General features: G+C 44.1%; 1 protein-coding gene across 1 annotated transcript in view; it reads right to left on the minus strand.

Moving 5' to 3' along the window:
- LOC140187548 (complement factor B-like) overlaps nt 1–20,065 on the minus strand; it is a 78,620-nt gene that overhangs the window by 4,901 nt on the left and 53,654 nt on the right. Inside the window, exons 12-15 of the mRNA XM_072242940.1 lie at nt 19,588–19,690; nt 10,497–10,641; nt 8,888–8,973; nt 5,227–5,354 (exon numbers count right to left, since the gene is read on the minus strand). Coding sequence (XP_072099041.1) covers nt 5,227–5,354; nt 8,888–8,973; nt 10,497–10,641; nt 19,588–19,690 — 462 coding nt within the window. The remainder of the gene's footprint in view (nt 1–5,226; nt 5,355–8,887; nt 8,974–10,496; nt 10,642–19,587; nt 19,691–20,065) is intronic.

Below are 20,065 nucleotides of genomic sequence, written 5' to 3' on the forward strand. Positions count from 1 at the left end.
AGACAACGTGGTAATAATAGTAATGACCATGTGATGGTTGAGTTATCTACCGGTGCTAGTTTCTGTACGATTAAATTGGTACAGTACCTGCCCAACCGTGCCAGCCTCTGGGGATTAAATGCTCCAATTCTCCGAAGTGTGGATAGCTGGTGTGGTCCTTTTAAAGATTCTGGTCTGCTCTGCAAATTGGTGGCCACATTTGGCAACAAGATTTGGATATTCAAAGAATACCGGAACTCAGGTTCAGGGCCCAACTGTCAGCTCAACTTTGGGTCAAGTCTACGATTGAGTTTAGGGTTTCCGTCTCGTTTGGATTCTCGTCTAGTCTTGTCAGGTTCTTGTCTAGCATCTAGTCAAGAACCCTGTTCTCGTCTCAGTCTTAAAACAGTGTCTCGCTTCTAGTCTCAGATACTCCAGCACCTGGGTCCTTTCCATCCTCACCTAGGCCTCTTGTCACAGAAATGATCAGAAATCAGTTTGACTGTTTCTTTGAACTCCTTCATTCAGTTCACTCGCTGGTGTGAAATTCCTAATCAATCAACTGGCTATTAATTATTGATACATTTCCAATATTCTCTCAGTTCCCACAAGGGATCCACATTAGACCTGGTCCTGAGACCGAAAAACTGTAGCGAAGTGCACTGCAAGACACGCAACTTTCAAAAGTGATTTTCTGTCACTAACCATACCTGCGAGCAACGTCTAAGCTGTGTCCATGATATGGAACTGTTGAAGTTGTGCTGGAATTGTCCATGGAAGAACGACTAAATAAGTGAACATCAAAGCACCATAGATGGTGAGAATTTAAAATAATAAGCAAGCAAAATACTGGACGTACTCAGTAGGTTAGGCAGCACCTGTGGAGAGTTACTGCTTCAGGTCTGGATTTCTTTCATTAGAACTGACAACGAGAGAAAAATGATTAGTTTTAGGTGGCAGAGAAGGTGGGTGGTACAAAGGAATATCTCCAATAGGGTGAGTCCAGAGGTAAGTTGCAGTTGATATCACTTTAAGACTGTGTAATGTGTTGCTAATGGTAAGGATGTGGACATGCCCATCAGTCTAGAGTATACAAAGAAAAGAAAATACCAAAGCCAAGTGATGTTAGGCAAAAATAGCCAGTTCTGACAAACAGGAAAAAATCTGCAGATGCTGGAAATCTAAAACAACACATAGAAAACGCTGGAGGATCTCTGCAGGCCAAGCAGCATCAATGGAAAAGAGTAAGTAGTTGACGTTTCAGGCCGATGGAGGGTCTTGACCTGAAACGCTGACCGTTTACTCCTTTCCATAGATGCTGCCTGCCCTGCTGAGTTCCTCCAGCATTTTGAGTGGATAGCCAGTTCTGATGTAGACAGGAAAAAGGTGAGTTAAATAAGATTGGAAAATTCAGTGCTGAGTCCTCAGAGATTGCAGAGGCAGAATATCAGATGTTGTTCCTCAAGTTTGCAATGGACTTCAATCTGTCAGTGCGAGAGGAGACAGACAGGGAGGACAGAATGGGAGTGGGGTGATGAATGACAATGAAATGCACAGGAAGCTCAGGGTCATTCCTGCAGATTGCAAAGTGATCACCCAATCTGTATTTGCTTTTTCCAATGAAGACCTCCAAGAGGACCATAACCTGGGGTTTGAAGGCTTGTGTGTGTCTCAATGACCCGGAAAGCTATGTTGGCTAGAGTCAGGGCCTTGTGCTTTGGTTCTTGTACAGATCAAAGAGCAGAGGCCAGACTAAGAGGATGTGCTGGAGCTTTTGGAAAGCATCAAGTTGGATAAGTCACTGGGACCGGACGGGATGTACCCCAGGCTACTGTGGGAAGCGAGGAAGGAGATTGCTGAGCCTCTGGCAATGATCTTTGCATCATCAATGAGGACGGGAGAGGTTCGGGAGGATTGGAGGGTTGCGGATGTTGTTCCCTTATTCAAGAAAGGGAGTAGGGATAGCCCAGGAAATTATAGGCCAGTGAGTCTTAATTCAGTGGTTGGTGAGTTGATGGAGAAGATCCTGAGAGGCAGGATTTATGAGCATTTGGAGAGGCATAATATGATTAGGAATAGTCAGCATGGCTTTGTGAAAGGCTGGTCGTGCCTTACGAGTCTGATTGAATTTTTTGAGGATGTGACTAAACACATTGATGAAGGTAGAGCCGTAGATGTAGTATATATGGATTTTAGCAAGGCGTTTGATAAGGTACCCCATGCAAGACTTATTAAGAAAGTAAGGAGGCATGGGATTCAAGGGTACATTGCTTTGTGGATCCAGAACTGGCTTGCCCACAGAAGGCAAAGAGTGGTTGTAGACGGGTCATATTCTGCATGGAGTCCAGTGACCAGTGGTGTGCCTCAAGGATCTGTTCTGGGACCCTTACTCTTCATGATTTTTATAAATGACCTGGATGAGGAAGTAGAGGGATGGGTTAGTCAATTTGCTCAAGACACAAATGTTGGGGGTGTTGTGGATAGTGTGGAGGGCTGTCAGAGGTTACAATGGGACATTGATAGGATGCAAAACTGGGCTGAGAAGTGGGAGATGGAGTTCAACCCAGATAAGTGTGAGGTGGTTCATTTTGGTAGGTCAAATATGATGACAGAATATAGTATTAATGGTAAGACTCTTGGCAGTGTGGAGGATCAGAGGGATCTTGGCGTCCGAGTCCATAGGACACTCAAAGCTGCTATGCAGGTTGACCCTGTGGTTAAGAAGGCATACAGTGCATTGGCCTTCATAAATCGCGGGATTGAGTTTAGGAGCCGAGAGGTAATGTTGCAGCTCTACAGGACCCTGGTAAGACCCCACTTGGAGTATCATGCTCAATTCTGGTCACCTCACTACAGGAAGTAAATGGAAACCATAGAAAGCGTGCAGAGGAGATTTACAAGGATGTTGCCTGGATTGAGGAGCATGTCTTATGAGAATAGGTTGAGTGAACTCGGCCTTTTCTCCTTGGAATGACGGAGGATGAGAGGTAAACAACAGGAATTCTGCAGATGCTGGAAATTCAAGCAACACACATAAAAGTTGCTGGTGAACGCAGCAGGCCAGGCAGCATCTCTAGGAAGAGGTGCAGTCGACGTTTCAGGCCGAGACCCTTCGTCAGGACTAACTGAAGGAAGAGAGACCATATCCAGATAATCAACTTAAACATATGGATATGGATATGGATATGGTCTTCCTTCAGTTAGTCCTGAAGAAGGGTCTCGGACTGAAACGTCGACTGCACCTCTTCCTAGAGATGCTGCCTGGCCTGCTGCGTTCACCAGCAACTTTTATGTGTGTTGGAGGATGAGAGGTGACCTGATAGAGGTGTAGAAGGTGATGCGAGGCATTGATCGTGTGGATAGTCAGAGGCTTTTCCCCAGGGCTGAAATGGCTAACACGTGAGGGCATAGTTTTAAGGTGCTTGGAAGTAGGTACAGAGGAGATGTCAGGGGTAATTTTTTACACGGAGAGTGGTGAGTGTGTGGAATGGGCTACTGGCAACGGTGGTGGAGGCGGAAATGAGAGGGTCTTTTAAGAGACTCCTGGATGGCTCCGTGGAGCTTAGAAAAATAGAGGGCTATGGGTAAAGCCTAGGTAGTTCTAAGGTAGGGACATGTTCGGCACAGCTTTGTGGGCCAAAGGGCAAGTATTGTGCTGTAGGTTTTCTATATTTCTAAGAGTGGTCTACCGGTCCTCCAGGTTTGGGGGTTCAGCTCAGGGCTAATAAACCCTGACTGGTAAAACAGCAATGAAGAATCCTTCTACATCTGAGTGGCCATGGACAGACAGAAAAGGAGGACCTTCATTGCTGCCCTAAACACCAGTGGTGTAACAGACATGATATATCTCCAGTGTATGTGAACTCACAATGCCAACAGCAAACACAGTACATTAGATTGGAAGAAATGCAAGTGAATCACCGCTTCGCTTGCAGGGAATGTTTCGGTCCTTGGATGGTGGGAAGGGAGGAGGTTAATGTGTGGGAATGTCACATCCTGTGGCACTGTGGGAAAGCAGCGTACAAGGAGATGGAAGAGCCGACCAGGGATTCATTAAGCGATCGATCCTTTCAAAATGCTAAAAGGGACAGGGAGGGGATTAGAGTCTGGTGGTGGAGCTGGCAGGGATTGCAAAGGGTGATTCATTAAACGTGGAAGCTGGTGGAGTGCGAGTGAGGACCAAAGCCCGGCTGTGTGATGAACTGAGGCCGAGGCTGTGGGCCTGCTCCGGCCTTCATGTCTGCTCCAGCCTTCATTCTTTCATTCAGAAAGCTGTGGCTTGTTTTATTGTTTGCATGATTTGTCTCTCTCTCTCTCTCTCTCTCTCTCTCTCCCCTCATCGGGTGGTCATTAGACTTTTTAAGATGGGTTCTTTCGGGTTTCTGCCTGTAAGGGGATGAATGTCAAGGCTGTATAATTTATACATACTTCAATAATAAATGTATTTTGAAGTCTGAAGCACCTTTCTCTTCCTCTGTCCAGGAGGAGAAGAGGTGAGCTGAGGAGATGAGATATGGTTAAGGGATCAGTGCACCGTGGCAGAAGGAATGCCATTGTTCAGGAAGAATGGGTCAGGTGCAATCTCTGGGCTCAGTACTGAATTATCCAACTTCAGGTAACTCTTTCTACATCAGAACTGGCCATTATATGACTTTATTTTTTTTTGTTATATATACTGTGGCCTTCTGGGCATTTCCTACGGGCTTACTATGCACATCACAAAGACAAACAAATTGAAATCGATTTTAACTGCTGCCTCACTGTTAGATTAAGTCAACTACCTCCTGCGGTCAGAGATATTCCCTTTGTTCAAACCCATTCTTCCCCAAACTTCTACCTAAAATTTTCTGTCTTTTGCAATTCTGATGAAAGGTGTTGGATTTGAATCATTACATGTTTCTCTTCTCACAGATGCTGCCTGACCAGCTGAGTATTTCCAGAAATTTGCATGTATTGGCGAATTAACTAGTTCCTCTACCAGCTGCTTTAATAGGTCTGTTAATCCTTCTAAAGAGCAATTGGACCCCCTTTTTAGCTTCCACTACTTGCCCCTTCAATGTTCCACCTCCAATTTATGAGGAACTGAGTAACTGGGGGATTAAATCATCAGCTCATACAGCAAAAAACTGGATTCAACCGATTTTCCATTATACATAGGCTTGGTAATATGACTGTGCTCTCCCAATAACTATTCCAAAAATTAGAATTGGAAAGAAGAAGCAGAGAAAAAATCATTTATCAATTTACCTGAATGTACACTTGGGCATGCTGCAGATCATAACTTGATAAAGTTGACCTTTTCCTATAGTATCCCCAGCCTGTCACGTAACCTGGTATCTTCCGGGTTCTTCCATTGTCATTTGTCAACAGAACATCTAGGAGGTAAGATTAAAGCAATATTCATCTCCGCTCTTTCAACTCATCGTGTAGCACAATTGCAGTGAACATGAGCATGAATGCGGGCACTGGGCTTAGTTAGTTAAACATCAGCCTTTCTCTTAAATACTTCAGACCATAAGAGATAGAAGCAGAATTAGGCCGTGTGGCCTATTGACTCTGCTCTGCCATTTCATCACTGCTGATCCAATCTTCCTCTCAGCCCCAGTCTCCTGCCTTCTCCCCATATTACCTCAAGCCCTGATCAATCAAGAATCTATCAACCTCTGCCTTAAATATACATAAAGACTTGGCCTCTACAGCCATCTGTGGCAACAAATTTCACAGGTTCGTCACTCTTGGGCTAAAAAAATTCCTCTTCATCTCTGTTCTAAAAGAACGCCCCTCTATTCTGAGGCAGTGTCCTCTGGTCCTAGACTCTCCCACCATAAGAAACATCCTCTCCACATCCACTCTATCGAGGCCTTTCAACATTTGATAGGTTTCAATGAGGTCATCCCTCAGTCTTCTGAATTCCAGTGAATGTAGGCCCAGAGCCATCAAATGCCCTTCACACGACAAGCTGTTCAATCCTGGAATCATTTTCAGTGAACCTCCTTTGAACCCTCTCCAGTGCTGTGATGTATATACAGAAGGAAATCCTAAAGTGGTTATCTGGAAGTCAAGGTATGCTCATGGAGGAGATAGGAGCAGGATTTAATCGAGGAATGAGTACATGATTTGGGATGGGAAATCAGCTGGTAACTTCAGGATAGGGAGCGGTGGTAAAGGGGTGTGATGTAGTTGGGAGAGGCACAGGAAACAGCAGCAGATGTGGGTATGCTGCTCATGGTCATCAGTTTGGAGTTTATCTTGGAGACAATTAAGATGCCACATTTGTGAATGGCCTGGCTGAAGCTGAATGAATGATGAGATTCAGATTCCAATTAGTTGATTATCTGGCAACACACATCAAAGTTGCTGGTGAACACAGCAGGCCAGGCAGCATCTCTAGGAAGAGGTATAGTCGATGTTTCGGGCTGAGACCCTAGAGATGCTGCCTGGCCTGCTGCGTTCACCAGCAACTTTGATGTATGTTGCTTGAATTTCCAGCATCTGCAGATTTCCTCGTGTTTAAGTTGATTATCTGGATATGGTTTGGATGCAGGAAGGTGGGACTAGATAGAAGATTAGGTCAGCATGGACTAGATGGTATGAAGAGCCTTTCTCTGTGCTGTCTTTGTAGTGCCCTGTGACTCTATTGTCATATATACAAGGATGCAATGAAGTTCCTTGCTCATGTGAAGCTCACGGAGTCAGGGAGGGTGACAGAGTTTGCACCATTGACAAGTGTTGGGCTGGGCCTTACTGGATCTGTCAACGACACCCTACCAAAATTCAGCTGGTCTCCATGGAGAAGGCCAAAGACATGGACTCCCTCACACTCTGCGTTTAGTTGGGCGGAGCGTCTATGTGGTGGCCTCAGCTTTGGAGGGGGCACACCCCCAGCATGGCTGTACGGTTCTGTCCAGCAGCAGGAACCTGGCAACAAGGTCCAGGGACAGATGTGGTGTCATCTGTCACTCAGTAAGACCCAGACTTGCGGAGCCTCCAAGTAAGAATGGACATTCCCTTCAACATCTTGTACAACCATCAGTTTGTGGTTCACCACAAGCCCTTCCAATTAATAAATGGAAATTCAAGTCATCCTTCCGGACTTTGCCACAATTCTGTGTTCATATATCTGATTGCATATACGCTGTCCTACCACAGTCTCAGACAATACTAGGTTATCTGCTGTTGGACTTGGTTTATCATTGTCATATGTACTGGGATACAATGAAAAACTTATCTTGCATCCTGTTTGCACAGATCAGATCATTCCACAGTGGACTGAATTAGAACAAGGCAGAACAATAACAATGCAGAATAAAATGTAACAGCTACAAAAAAAGTGCAATGCAGGTAAACAATAAGGTACAAGACCATAAAGAGGAGAGAGTTCCAGTTCCTGGGTGTCAATAGCTCTGAGCATCTAACCTGGTCCCAACATATCAATGCAGCTATTAAGAAGGTAAGACAGTGGCTATGTGTCATTAGGAGTTTGAGGGGATTTGGTTTGTCAACTAAAACATTCGAAAACTTCTGTAGATGTACCATGGAGAGCATTCTGATAGGCTGTATCACCGTCTGGTTTAGGGAGAGACGGGTGGGGAGGAGCGGTGCTACTGCAGAGGACCAAAAAGAAGCTACAGGAAGTTCAAATTAGTCAGCTCTATCATGGGCAGCAGCCGCCATAGTTTCAAGACATCTTCAAGGAGCGGTGCCTCCAGAAGGCGACGTCCATTATTTAGGACCCCCATCACCCAGGACGCGCACTCATCGGGAAGGAGGTACAGAAGCCTGAAGGCACACACTCAGTGATTCAGGAACTGCTTCTTCCCCTCTGCCATCCGATTTCTGAATGGAAATTGAACCCTTGGACACTACCTCACATTTTAAAATATATATTATTTCTGTTTTTGCACTATTTGATTTAACTATTTAATATACATATATACTCTAATTTATTTATTTAATCTATATTTATTATGGATTTCATTTTACTGCTGCCACTAAGTTAACAAATTTCATGACGTATGCCAGTGATATTAAACCTGATTCTGATATAACATTGAGGTCGATGTTGTCCTTGAGCCTGGTGGTAGGAACTTCCAGGCTTTTGTATCTTCTGGCCAGTGGAAGCCTCTTAGGGAAGTAAAGGCACAGGTGAGCTTTCTTAGCTGTGATGTGATTGGCCCAGGCCAGGCTATTGGTGATGTTCACTCCTAGGAACTTTAAGCTCTCAACCTCAACACCTTTGAGCATATGTACCACCTGTTTATCTTGACAATCTACTTGACCCATACCTGTGCTTCTGAGGTTAAATTCCTCTCAGGCCAGAAGATTGTGAATGTTTGGAATGCAGAGGGTGACATGTATATGAAACGAGCTGCCAGAGGAAGCATTTGAAAGACATTTGGATAGGTACATGGGATGCAACACACACAAAATGCTGGAGGAACTCAGCAGGCCAGGCAGCATCTCTGGGAAAAAAAGACCAAACCATAGACTGTACTTCTTTCCATAGATGCTGCCTGGCCTGCTGAGTTCTTCCAGCATTTAGTGTGTGTTGCTCAGATTTCCAGCATCTGCAGATTTGCTCTTGTTTAGAATTTGAGGTAAATGGGATGAATTGTTTAGGGGCATGTACATCAAAGATAGTCAAATGGTAGAAACTTGGATGGACACCTTGATTGGCAGGGATGAGATGGGCCAGAGGGCCTGTTTGCACACTGTCCACTACTGATGAGGAAAGCCAAGTCTAGTAATGGAGATGAGATCGATAGTTGAACGACATTAACTAGAGACAATATTTACCTGCATGAAATGCACTGAACATTATGAAACTCCTAGTTTGACCATTAGTGATAACAGTTGTTAGTCTACCAGACATCTGCAGTAAAGGAGAAATCCTGTGAAACTGCATTACCTTCATAGCGACAAGCTTCGGTCCATCTGCTCGTAGGTGAGACGAGTAGCTGGGCACTCCTCTGAGTGCAAGGCAAGCAAACAGGTCTGCAAGATATAAACCCAGGAGGAGGTTGTAAACCCTGAGGGATTTGTCCACGAGAGGCAGGGAAGAAGGGGAGTTCAGGTGGTGTGACAGGGCAGTCTGTTCTAGCTCTACTCAGTCATTCACTGGGTGGCTGAGGCATCCACTAGACCCCACCCAAGCCAGCTATTATTTCTACTTCCTACTGAGCAAAGCTTACACTGCTCAATAAAATCTAATTCAAAGTGGAAGTGATCTGGAAGGGCAGCTGTTGGTACATCTATTCCACACCCACTGACCATGAAAAAGCATTGCCATGACCCGCCCTGTTGAAATCAACACAGAACTGAAAGCTTTTCAGATTCAATGGCTCAACTATTCAGTACCCCAAAGAGAAAATCATTGCAGCCGTCCTCACATACTTAATCCAAATGCTCCTAGCAAAAGGTCCAAGGCAACCAAGCCTGATTTATTGGTTAACCACAATAAAGAGAGGCAGGGGGTTTAAAGTTGTGTCCCATAAGTGAAAGTGAGAGAGAGAGTGGCAGAGTAAGTGAAATTGTGAGACAGAGAAGGGGAAGAGAGAGAGAAAGGGAGACAGAGTGAGTGAGAGAGACAGAGAGAGAGAGTGGGAGTCTGAGAGTGTGTGAGTGAAAATGAGAGAGAGAGAAAGAGAGGGAGTATAAGAGAGTAAGTGTGTAAGAGAGGGAGAGTGGGTGAGAGTGAGTGAGAGTGTGAGAGAGAAAGAGACGGAGACACCGGGAGTGAGTGTGAGAGAGTGAGTGAGAGTGTGAGAGGGAGTGTGAGAGAGTGTGTGAGAGAGTGTGAGAGTGGGAAAGAGAAAGAGAGGGAGAGAGGGAGAGAGAAAGAGAAAGAGAGGGAGTGAGTGTGAGAGAGTGAGTGAGAGTGTGAGAGGGAGTGTGAGAGAGTGTGTGAGAGAGTGTGAGAGTGGGAAAGAGAAAGAGAGGGAGAGAGGGAGAGAGAAAGAGAGGGAGTGAGTGTGAGAGAGTGAGTGAGAGAGTGAGTGAGAGTGTGAGAGGGAGTGTGAGAGAGTGTGTGAGAGAGTGTGAGAGTGGGAAAGAGAAAGAGAGGGAGAGAGGGAGAGAGAGAAAGAGAGGGAGAGAGTGTGAGAGGGTGAGTGAGAGTGTGTGAGAGGGTAAGAGAGTGTAAGAGGGTGTGAGAGAGAGCAGGTTGGCTGGTGTTTGTAGACTTTATATTGGCGGCTGAAGTTAGTGGTCATTTCACCCAGCTAGACCCAAAAACTGTTTGTGTTTGATCTTTCAGGAGAAACTGAACAAGCTCCTAAGATGTGCCTATTCCACCAGAAATGACAAATGATGGGGCAGGGCACATATGTTGTACTTTCTAGACTTACAAAATGCTATCACATACATGATGAGTGAATGGCCTCCTTCAAAGATATAACTTTCATGTTAAATGGCTCATTTAAATGGCCCTGAATTTATCTTCAGGGCATTTATTTTTTCTCATTGCCTTTTAACTTATTGTTATTATTGGTAACCAGCTGGCCCAGTAGGTATTGTACCTCACGTGAGAACTGTATATGATGGTTTCCTTAGTCTTCAAAAGGGCAATGTCATTGTTCATCTCCGTTGGAACACTGAATTGTTCGTGCAAGATGATCTGTTCCACAGTTAATTTTTGCAAGCCAGTCTTCCTTTTGATGGAACCTGAAAGGAAATATTCAGTCACATAGAAACATCAAAACATAGAAAACCTACAGCATAATACACAATACTGTGCCAAACATGTACTTCTTTTAGCAATTACCTCGGGTTACCCATAGACTTCTATTTTACTGAGCTCCATGTACCGATCCAGGAGTCTCTTAAAAGACCCAATTGTATCCGCCTCCAGCACCACTGCCAGCAGCCCATTCCGCACACACCTACCACTCTCTGTGTGAAAAAACTAACCCCTGACATCTCCTCAGTACCTGCCTCCAAGCACCTTAAAACTGTGCCCTCTAATGTTCGCCATTTCATCCCTGGGAAAAAGCCTCTGACTATCCACACGACCAATGCCCCTCATCATCTTGTACACCTCTACCAGGTCACCTCTCATCCTCCGTCGCTTCAAGGAAAAAAGGCCGAGTTCACTCAACCTATTCTCCTAAGGCATGCTCCCCAATACAGACAACATCCTTGTAAGTCTCCTCTGCACCCTTTCTATAATTTCCACATCCTTCCTGTAGTGAGGTGACCAGAACTGAGCACAGTACTCCAAGTGGGGTCTGACAAGGGTCCTATATAGCTGTAACATTACCTCTTGGCTCTTGAACTCAATCCTACGGTTGATGAAGGTCAATGCACCATATGCCTTCTTAACCACACAGTCAACCTGCGCAGCAGCTTTGAGTGTCCTATGGACTCGGTCCCCAAGATCCCTCTGATCCTCCACACTGCCAAGAGTTTTACCATTAATGCTATATTCTGCCATCATATTTGACCACCAAAATGAACCACCTCACACTTATCTGGGTTGAACTCTATCTACCACCTCTCAGCCCAGTTTTGCATCCTATCAATGTCTTGCTGTAACCTCTGACCGCCCTCCACGCTATCCACAACACCCCCAACCTTTGTGTCATCAGCAAATTTACTAACCCATCCCTCCACTTCCTCATCCAGGTCATTTATAAAAATCACAAAGAGAAGGGGTCCCAGAACAGATCACTGAGGCACACCACCGGTCACCGACCTCCATGCCGAATATGACCCATCTACAACCATTCTTTGCTTTCTGTGAGCAAGCCAATTCTGGATCCACAAAGCAATGTCCCCTTGGATCCCATGCCTCTTTACTTTCTCAATAAGCCTGGCATGGGGTACCTTATCAAATGCCTTGCTGAAATCAATAAATACTACATCTACTACTGTATCTTCATCAATGTGTTTAGTCACATCCTCAAAAAACTCAATCAGGCTCGTCAGGCACGACCTGCCTTTGACAAAGCCACACTGCCTCTCCAAATGTTCATAAATCCTGCCCCTCAGGATTTTCTCCATCAACTTACCAACCACTGAAGTAAGATTCACTGGTCTATAATTTCCTGGGCTATCTCTACTCCATTTTTTGAATAAGGGAACAATATCTGCAACCCTCCAATCTTCCGGAACCTCTCCCATCCCCTTCTGGCAAAGATCATTGCCAGAAGCTCAGCAATCTCCTCTCTTGGCTCCCACAGTAGTCACAAACAAGAGGAAATCTGCAGATGCTTGAAATCCAAAGCAACACACACAAAATGTTGGATAAACTCAGCATGAAAAAAGTACAGTCGATGTTTCGGGCCAAAACCCTTTGCCAGAACAGGAGAAAAAAAGCCGAGGAGTAGATTTAAAATGTGAGGAAGGGGAGAGAGAGAGAGGAGATAGGTGAAACCTGGAGGGGGAGGGATGAAATAAAGAGCTGGGAAGTTGATTGGTGAGTGAGGTGAGAGAAGGAAAAAGGGATGGGAAATGGAGAAGGGGGTGTCATTACCGTAAGTTTAAGAAATTGATGTCCATGCCATCAGGTTGGAGGCTACCCAAACGGAATATAAGGTGCTGTCCTTCGAACCTATGTGTGGCCTCATCACGACAGTGGAGGAGGTTATGGATGGACATTTCGGAAAGGGAATGGGAAGTGGTATTAAAATGGGTGGCCACTGCGAGATTCCACTTGATCTGGCGGACAGAGTGTAGCTGCTCGGTGAAGCGGTCTCCCAATCTACGTCGGGTCTCACCAATATTCAGGAGGCCACACTGGTTGCACCAAACTCAGTAAGTCGCCCCAACAGACTCACAGGTGAAGTGTCTCCTCACCTGGAAGGACTGTTCAGGGTCCTGGATGGCAGGAAAATAATTCAGCAATTATTTTCCTTCGACCAGACTAAAGTCAATATTGATCTTTTGTACACCACTTGAAGCAGAAACTCTTTTTCCAAAGCTTCCTAGGATGAACAGTTCTGTATTTATATTAAAGGTGTTGAAATGTCTTACAGAGAGAAAACATACACAGGTAACTCCCAGGAAATCACAGCTCCAATATTTTGCCTAACACAAGTTGAAGTCTGTTTCGAGATGGCCCGTTTCCGTGCTGTAATTGTTATATGGTTATATGGAAGTCAAAATCAAGTTTATCCTCATAGGTATGGACAAGTACATGTGTGCACACAGGGGTATTGAAAAGCTTGCAGCTGTATCACAGGCACATAGCATCAAAGTACACAAACTTCACAAGAGAAATATAAATTATATATGGTACAGTTCTTTCAAGAAAGAACACAATAAGAACAAAAAAAACACACACAAAAATAACATCCATTGTCGTACAAAGTTGTCGAAGTGGTGGTGGGGTTTGTAGTGATTGAGGCTGTGCAAGGTGGTTCGGAAACCAAATGGTTGGAGAGAAGTAGCTGTTCTTAGACCTGACGTATGGGACTCCAGGCTCCTGTGCCTCCTACTTGATGGTAGCTGCGAGGGGATGGCATGGCCTGGATGGTGAGGATCTTTGCTGACTGACGTTGCCTTCTTGAGGCAGCGCTTCACGTATGTCCTACCAGCAGTGGGGAGGGATGTGCTCGTGATGCACAGTGCCTCGTTAAAGTATTCAGCCACCAACCCTTTGTTTACATAAAAGAGTATTACAACCAGGGATTTTGATCAATTTATCTGAGAATTTTTATTCGTGAATCACATGCTCCTTTTATAACAGTAGAATCTAAAAAAACTGGGAAAATTGTAAAGCATGAAAAACTAAAATTTCGAAAACTGAACTATCAGCAGTTCAAAAGTATTCATCCTCTTTCGCTCTGCGCTTTAACTACCTCTCACAGCTATTATAGTCAGTCGACTATTTGGATAAGTCTCTATTAGTTTCGCACGACGTGATAGAGCAAGATTTGACCATTCCTCCTTGCAAAATTGCTCAAGCGATGCCAGGTTAGTTGCAGAGCAGTGGTGGACAGCAATTTTGAGCTCTTGCCAGAGATGTTTGATTGGTTTAAGGTCAGGACTCTGACTATGCTACTCAAGAGTGTCAATTTTCTCCATTTGAAGCCACCCTGTGGTTGCTCTGGCAGTGTGTTTGGATTGTTGTCATGCTGAAAGATGAACTTCCTCCCCGACTTAAGCTTTCTGGCAGAGCATAGTAGGGTTTTATCCAGACCTCTCTGTATTTGGCCGCATTTATCTTCCCATCAATTCTGACCAGATTTCTAGTTCCTGCTGCTGAAAATCATCCCATAGCAGAATGTTACCTCCACAATACTTTACAGTAGTGATGGTGTTACCTGCCTGGTGCACAGTATTAGATTTACATCACAGGTACCACTTAGTGTTGAGGTCAATAAGTTCCACTTTAGTCTCATCTGACGATAAGACATTCTTCCACATCTTTATAGTATTTCCTAAGAGACACTTTTCAAAGTCTTTACAAGCAAGGATATGCTTTTATCTTCCATAAATATCCTTTTTGTTCAAGACCGCAGAGATTGTGCAGCCAGGAACTTCATCTCCAGTTGCAGCCATTCACTTCTGCAGCTCACTCAGTGACTGTTAGCATCACAGTAGCCTCTCTTACAAGTGTCAATCATCTCCAGCGGTTAAGCTTAGACGGGCAGCCAGACCTAGGCAGGGTGGCTGTGGTTTCATATATTTTCCACTTTGTCATGATGGACTGCAATGATCTCCGAGGTATGTTCAGTGCCTTTGAGATGTTCTTTACCCTCCCCCAGGTTTCTGCTTCTCTATTATCATTCCCCTGACTTTTCTTAGAAACAGAAAATAGGTGCAGGAGTAGGCCATTCGGCCCTTCGAGCCTGCACCGCCATTCAGTATGATCATGGCTGATCATCCAACTCAGAACCCTGTACCTGCCTTCTCTCCATACCCCCAATCCCTTTAGCCACAAAGGCCATATCTAACTCCCTCTTAAATATAGCCAATGAACTGGCCTCAACTGTTTCCTGTGGCAGAGAATTCCACAGATTCACCACTCTCTGTGTGAAGAAGTTTCTCCTCATCTCGGTCCTAAAAGGCTTCCCCTTTATCCTTAAACTGTGACCCCTCATTCTGGACTTCCCCAACATCGGAAACAATCGTCCTGCATCTAGCCTGTCCAATCCCTTTGGAATTGTATACGCTTCAATAAGATTTGCCTCAATCTTCTAGATTCCAGCGAGTATAAGCCCAGTCGATCCAGTTTTTCTTCATATGAAAGTCCTGCCATCCCAGGAATCAATCTGGTGAACCATCTTTGTACTCCCTCTATGGCAAGAATGTCTTTCCTCAGATGAGGAAAATCTAATGCCCTTTTGCCTTCATTTTGGTTTGGTCTGTTGAAAATCTACCATACAGTTAGATCTTACAAAGAGAGTGGAGTATTTATTCAGGTGATCCTCCAATTTTCTACATCAACAAATTGGGTGAATTGGTAAGGTAATGTTGCACTGGAGGAAAGTTAACATACTAATTACAAAGGGAATGAATACTTCTTCAGCCTTACAATTTTTGTTTTTGATTTTTTAGTGAATTGTTGACAGGTTTTGGATTTTTTTGTTTGATTTGACATGATGCACAATGTTTTGTAAATTAGCACAAAATCCTACTTCAATATATTTGAAATTTAGAAAATGAGACAGTAAAATGTGAAAATAGTTGTGGGCGCTGAATACTTTTCCAAGGCAGTGTATTGGGCTAAGGCCACTATTTTCTGCACATTCAATTTGCCGCAACGAATCATGATGCAACCCAGTCAGGATATCTTCAACAGTACATCAGGAGAAGTTTGCACGGTGACATTCTGAACTTCCTTAACCATATTCTCAGCATTCCATAAAACTCTCAGTCTTGACAATCACTGGTGTCCAGGCATGTGTAGGAAAGTTGGTCTCTGCCTGTGCAAACTGAATGCCAGGCGCAGATTCCCTCCCCCTAACCACATCCCCCCCCCCCCCCCACAAGAGCTTTATCCCTCGTGTGGTTCTTGGTGTAACTGCTACAAATTTATAGGATCTCAGAGGGCTGGTGGTGTGAGCTTTTCGAAACCACAAATATAACTCCATTCTCTAAGAAGCGAGGGAGACAAAAGACAGGAAATTATAGTCCAGAAATTTGAGAGTGTCAAGGGGAAGAAGTGAGTGCAGTTGCTATTACTACGGAGAAGGTGCTTGGGAAGTTGCAAGTTCTAGAGGTAGATAAGTCAACTGGACCGGATGGACTACACTCCAGGGTTCTGAAAGAGGTAACTGAAGAGTAGTAGTGATCTTCCAAGAGTCAATAGGTTCAGGAATAGTTGGAGGATTGGAAAATTGCAAAAGTCATTCTATTCTTTAAGAAGGGAGGGAGACAAAAGGCAGGAAATTATAGGCCAGTTAGTTTGACTTCAGTGGTTCATAAAATGTTAGAGTCCATTTTTAAGGATGAGGTTTGTGGGAGGTACATGATAAAGTAGACTGAAGCCAGCATGTTTTCCTTCAGGGGAAATCTTGCCTGAAAAATCTATTGAAATTTTTTAGGAAGACAAAGGAAAGTCAGTGGATGCTGCTTACTTGGATTTACAGAGGACCTTTGAGAAAGTACCACATATAAGGCTGCTAAACAAGAGCCGATGGTAATACAGGAAATATACTAGCATCGACTGAAGATTGGCTGACGGGCAGAAGGCAAAGAGTGAGAATAAAAGCCTTTTCTGATTGGCTGCCGATAAATATTGGTGCTCTGCAGAGGTTGGTGTAAGCTCTGCTACTTTTCAAATTATATGTTAATGACCTGGATGACAGACTTGATGGCTTTGTGGCCATGTTTATGGGTGACACAAAGACAGGTGTATGGGCAAGTAGTGCTGAGGAAGCAGGGAGCCTGCAGAAGGACTTAGGCAGATTAGGAGAATGGGCAAAGAAGTTCATGGTCATGCACTTGGTAGAAGGAATAAAGGCAGAGACTATTTTCTAAATGAGGAGTGAATTCAGAAATTGAAGGTGCAAAGAGATTTGGAGTCCTAGTGCAGAGTTCTCTAAAGATTAACTTGCAAGTTGAGTCGGTGGCAAGGAAGGCAAATACAACATTAACATTCATTTCGAGAGGACTAGGTTATAAGAGCAAGGATGTAATGCTAATGCCTTTGTCAGACCACATTTGGGATATTTGTGAGCTGTTTTGGGCCCCTTACCTAAGAAAGGATGTGTTGGCATTGGTGAGGGTCTAATGGTGTTTTACGAGAATAATTTCGGGAATAAAAGGAACATTTGATGGCCTGGACCTGTACTTGATGGTGTTTAGAAGAATAAGGGAAATCTCATTGAAGCTTACCAAATATTGAAAGGCCCAGATAGAGTGGACATGGAGAAGATATAGCAAGAGAGTCTATGACCAGAGGGCACAGCCTCAGAATAGAAGGACATCCCTTTAGAACAGCGATGAAGAGGAATTTCTTTAGCTCGAGGGTGGTGAATCTGTGGAATTACTTGCCACAGGCCTTTGGGTACACTTAAAGCAGAGGATGATAGGCTCTTGTTTAGTAAGGGTGTCAAAGGTTATGGGGAGAAAGCCATGGGGAGAATGGAGTTGAGAGAAAAATAAATCAGCCATGAATGTGGAGCAGTCTTGACGGGCTAAATGGCTTCATTCTGCTCCTGTGCCTTATGAAGCTGTGTTGTCCTCTGGTCCCAGAGCATCATAAGCTGGTGATGGGGCAGGAGAGCTGCCAAGTCCCATTCACAAGTAGCCACCTCACCAACCAAACAGCACAAAATTCGCAAACCTAGCTCTGATTCTTATAACACTCTGTTTCCTGGTGTTTGCTCCATCCCTTCCTAATGACAATATCCATGAAAAAATATTTTCACAGTTACTTAATAAGGCAGATGAAGAACATAATATCTGTTGACAGATTTACCAATCATTGATTGAACTTGGGGGACAGTTAGGTTAATACCACTCTTAATGAATAACAACTGTACTGGAATTACCCACTCATTCCTGCACACAGCCTGATATACTCACTGTTGTGGAGTTCTGATGAAAGTCTTTAACTTGAAACTTTAAATCTGTTTCTCTTTCCACAGATGCTGCCTGATGTGCCAAGCGTTTCCAGCACTTCTTGTTTTTGATCGCAGATTTCCAGTGTCTGCGGTTTTCATTATAAATGGATGCCACCAGGTTGGCAACTGAATTCGGAAGTGCTGTTGTTTTAGGCGGCCACTTTCGAACCTTCTCGTTGACATGAGATTAAATTCCTCCCCATGTCTACTTCCCGTGGTGTTTGTGACTGTGAAGTATGTTTCGTTTTGATGCAGGATGGGGAAATTTGTCCCTGTCTATCCAGTGCAGGTCGCTCAGAAAGAGAGAACTTGTGGCTGTCAGATCCTCAGTGAAGAATGTGACTGATGATGGATTATGTTGGAGTGCGAGGACTGTTATTGCACAGGAAAACGCTAAAGCCAGATGCGTACACAGCAGGATCATATCGGTGACAAAATGAGGTGATGAGCCAAGTAATTTGTTTTTGATTGTTTTGCGTTAGAGAGAAAGGTTGGTCATTGATGATTACCAAGTAGGATTTTGTCTGGATTAGAGCATTACAGTGATAAGGTGAGACCAGATAGGCCGGGTTTGTTTTCCCTGGAACAGAGGAAGCTGAGCAGTAACGTTATGGAGTTAACAAAATGGTCAGGTGAATAGTTAGGTACATAGTAAAAACCTTTCTATCATGGGGAGGACGGAGAGAGAAGAGATCCTAGGTTTAAGGTGAAAGAGGGAATCTGAGGGGGCATTTCTTTGCCACACAGAGGGTGTTTGAAAGCTGGAATGCACTGCGGGAAGAGGTTGTGGAGGCAGAGACTCTCACTACATTTAAGAAGTATTGACATCTAATTGCCAAAGCCATAGGAGGCTACAGACATCATCTATAGACAATAGATATAGGAGCAGAATTAGACCATTTGGCTTGTCATTCACAACTGATTATTTTAAACCCCATTATTTTGCCTGCTCTCTGTAATCCTGAATCCTTCACCAATTAAGAACCTGTCAATCCTTGCCTTAAGTACACCCAATCACTTGGCCTCCACGGCCATCTGTGACAAGGAATTCCATGGATCCATCAACTTCTGGCTGAAGAAATTTCTCATCTCAGTTTTAAAGGGACAGACCTTTATTCGAGGTGATGCCCTTGGATCCTAGACTCTCCCCATAATGGACACACTCTCTGCACGTCCACTCTATCCAGGTCTTTCAGTATGGGCAGGCTTCAATGAGATCTCCTCTTCATCCATCTGAACTCCATTGGGTACAGGCGTGGAGCCACCAGAAACACTCCTTATATATTAAACAATTGAGATTAGGGACAATGGGTGGTGTGGACATGGCAGACAGAAGCACCTACTGTATTCGTTTGTTTGCAGCTCTATGACTCTAAAATGCTACCGATCTTTCTCGTCCTTTCAAAGTTTAAGACTCAGTTTATTGTCCCCAAGATGCTGTAAACCTTTGGTGCTGAAATTATTTATCAGACCAGAAAATGGCACAAATTGTGGACTAGAGTTTTACAGTTAACCTCCTGTAGGTGAGAATGCTACAAATAAGGCAAATTGACATCAAAATGTTCCTTGTAGAATTGAATGGTCTGATCCTCACCAATCCATATACTTATGTCATCTATCATGTCCAATGAGCCATTAAAACAGTGAGCAGCAGAGAGAATCCAACGCGTTGAGATGATTGAACCTCCACAAAATTCCTGTGCAAAGGAATGAAAGGAAAGGAGTTACAGGAGGAATAAAATGTAAACTCTTAGGCCTGAGCTGTACAAATATGTTATCGGGATTGCTGTGCATGAAACTGAGTCCTATTGACATGCATAGACCAACAATATTGAGGATAGTCAGTCACTCTTTGAAAGAGAGCACCCAGTTCTTAACAGAGGTTTCCCAATTTCAAGAGCAAGATATCCCAGTGTTGTGCTGCGGGAGCTTCATCAGTCCAAGGATTTGGGTCAAATCATCTTCCAATGCTTTGTAAATGACCTTCCTTTCCATTATGAGGTTAGAAGTGTGTTTTGCCCTGTTTAGACCATAAAGACATAGGAACAGAATTAGGCTACTTGGACCATCAA

The sequence above is a fragment of the Mobula birostris genome, chromosome 25 (genome assembly GCF_030028105.1).
Source record: "Mobula birostris isolate sMobBir1 chromosome 25, sMobBir1.hap1, whole genome shotgun sequence".
NCBI classification, from domain to species: Eukaryota; Metazoa; Chordata; class Chondrichthyes; order Myliobatiformes; family Myliobatidae; genus Mobula; species Mobula birostris.